This window comes from Sinocyclocheilus rhinocerous, unplaced genomic scaffold, assembly GCF_001515625.1.
Source record: "Sinocyclocheilus rhinocerous isolate Xijiao unplaced genomic scaffold, SAMN03320098_v1.1 C35227890, whole genome shotgun sequence".
Taxonomy (NCBI): Eukaryota; Metazoa; Chordata; class Actinopteri; order Cypriniformes; family Cyprinidae; genus Sinocyclocheilus; species Sinocyclocheilus rhinocerous.
In genome coordinates this window covers 1-412 of record NW_015743797.1, presented here as the reverse complement: position 1 = coordinate 412, position 412 = coordinate 1, and the positions used below count along the sequence as shown (strand labels likewise).

The 412-nt window shown below is 54.6% G+C and overlaps 1 protein-coding gene across 1 annotated transcript; it reads left to right on the top strand.

Moving 5' to 3' along the window:
• Positions 1-6: 6 nt before the first annotated feature.
• Positions 7-408, top strand: LOC107734761 (ras-related protein Rap-2a-like). Its single transcript, XM_016546696.1, has one exon. It carries the CDS (start codon positions 91-93, stop codon positions 406-408), a length of 318 nt encoding a protein of 105 aa, XP_016402182.1. The 5' UTR covers positions 7-90.
• Positions 409-412: the final 4 nt, after the last annotated feature.

Genomic DNA, 412 nt, shown 5'->3' with positions numbered 1-412 from the left:
CTCGTTTAAACGCCCTAAACATGAATGCCATTGTCATGTCGAGTGCCGTGTGAGTTTATTTTGATTCGTTGAACCGTTCAGACCGGAGAGATGCGTGAGTATAAAGTGGTGGTCCTCGGCAGCGGCGGGGTCGGTAAATCCGCCCTCACCGTGCAGTTCGTCACCGGGACGTTTATTGAGAAGTACGACCCGACCATCGAGGATTTCTACCGTAAGGAGATCGAGGTGGACTCGTCGCCGTCGGTGCTGGAGATCCTGGACACGGCGGGCACGGAGCAGTTCGCGTCCATGCGGGACCTGTACATCAAAAACGGACAGGGCTTCATTCTGGTCTACAGTCTGGTGAACCAGCAGAGCTTCCAGGACATCAAGCCCATGAGAGACCAGATCATCCGAGTCAAGAGGTGAGATG

Coding starts and splice junctions, on each gene's coding strand:
- LOC107734761 (XM_016546696.1), top strand. CDS start 91: ATGCGTGAGTATAAAGTGGTGGTCCTCGGCAGCGGCGGGGTCGGTAAA.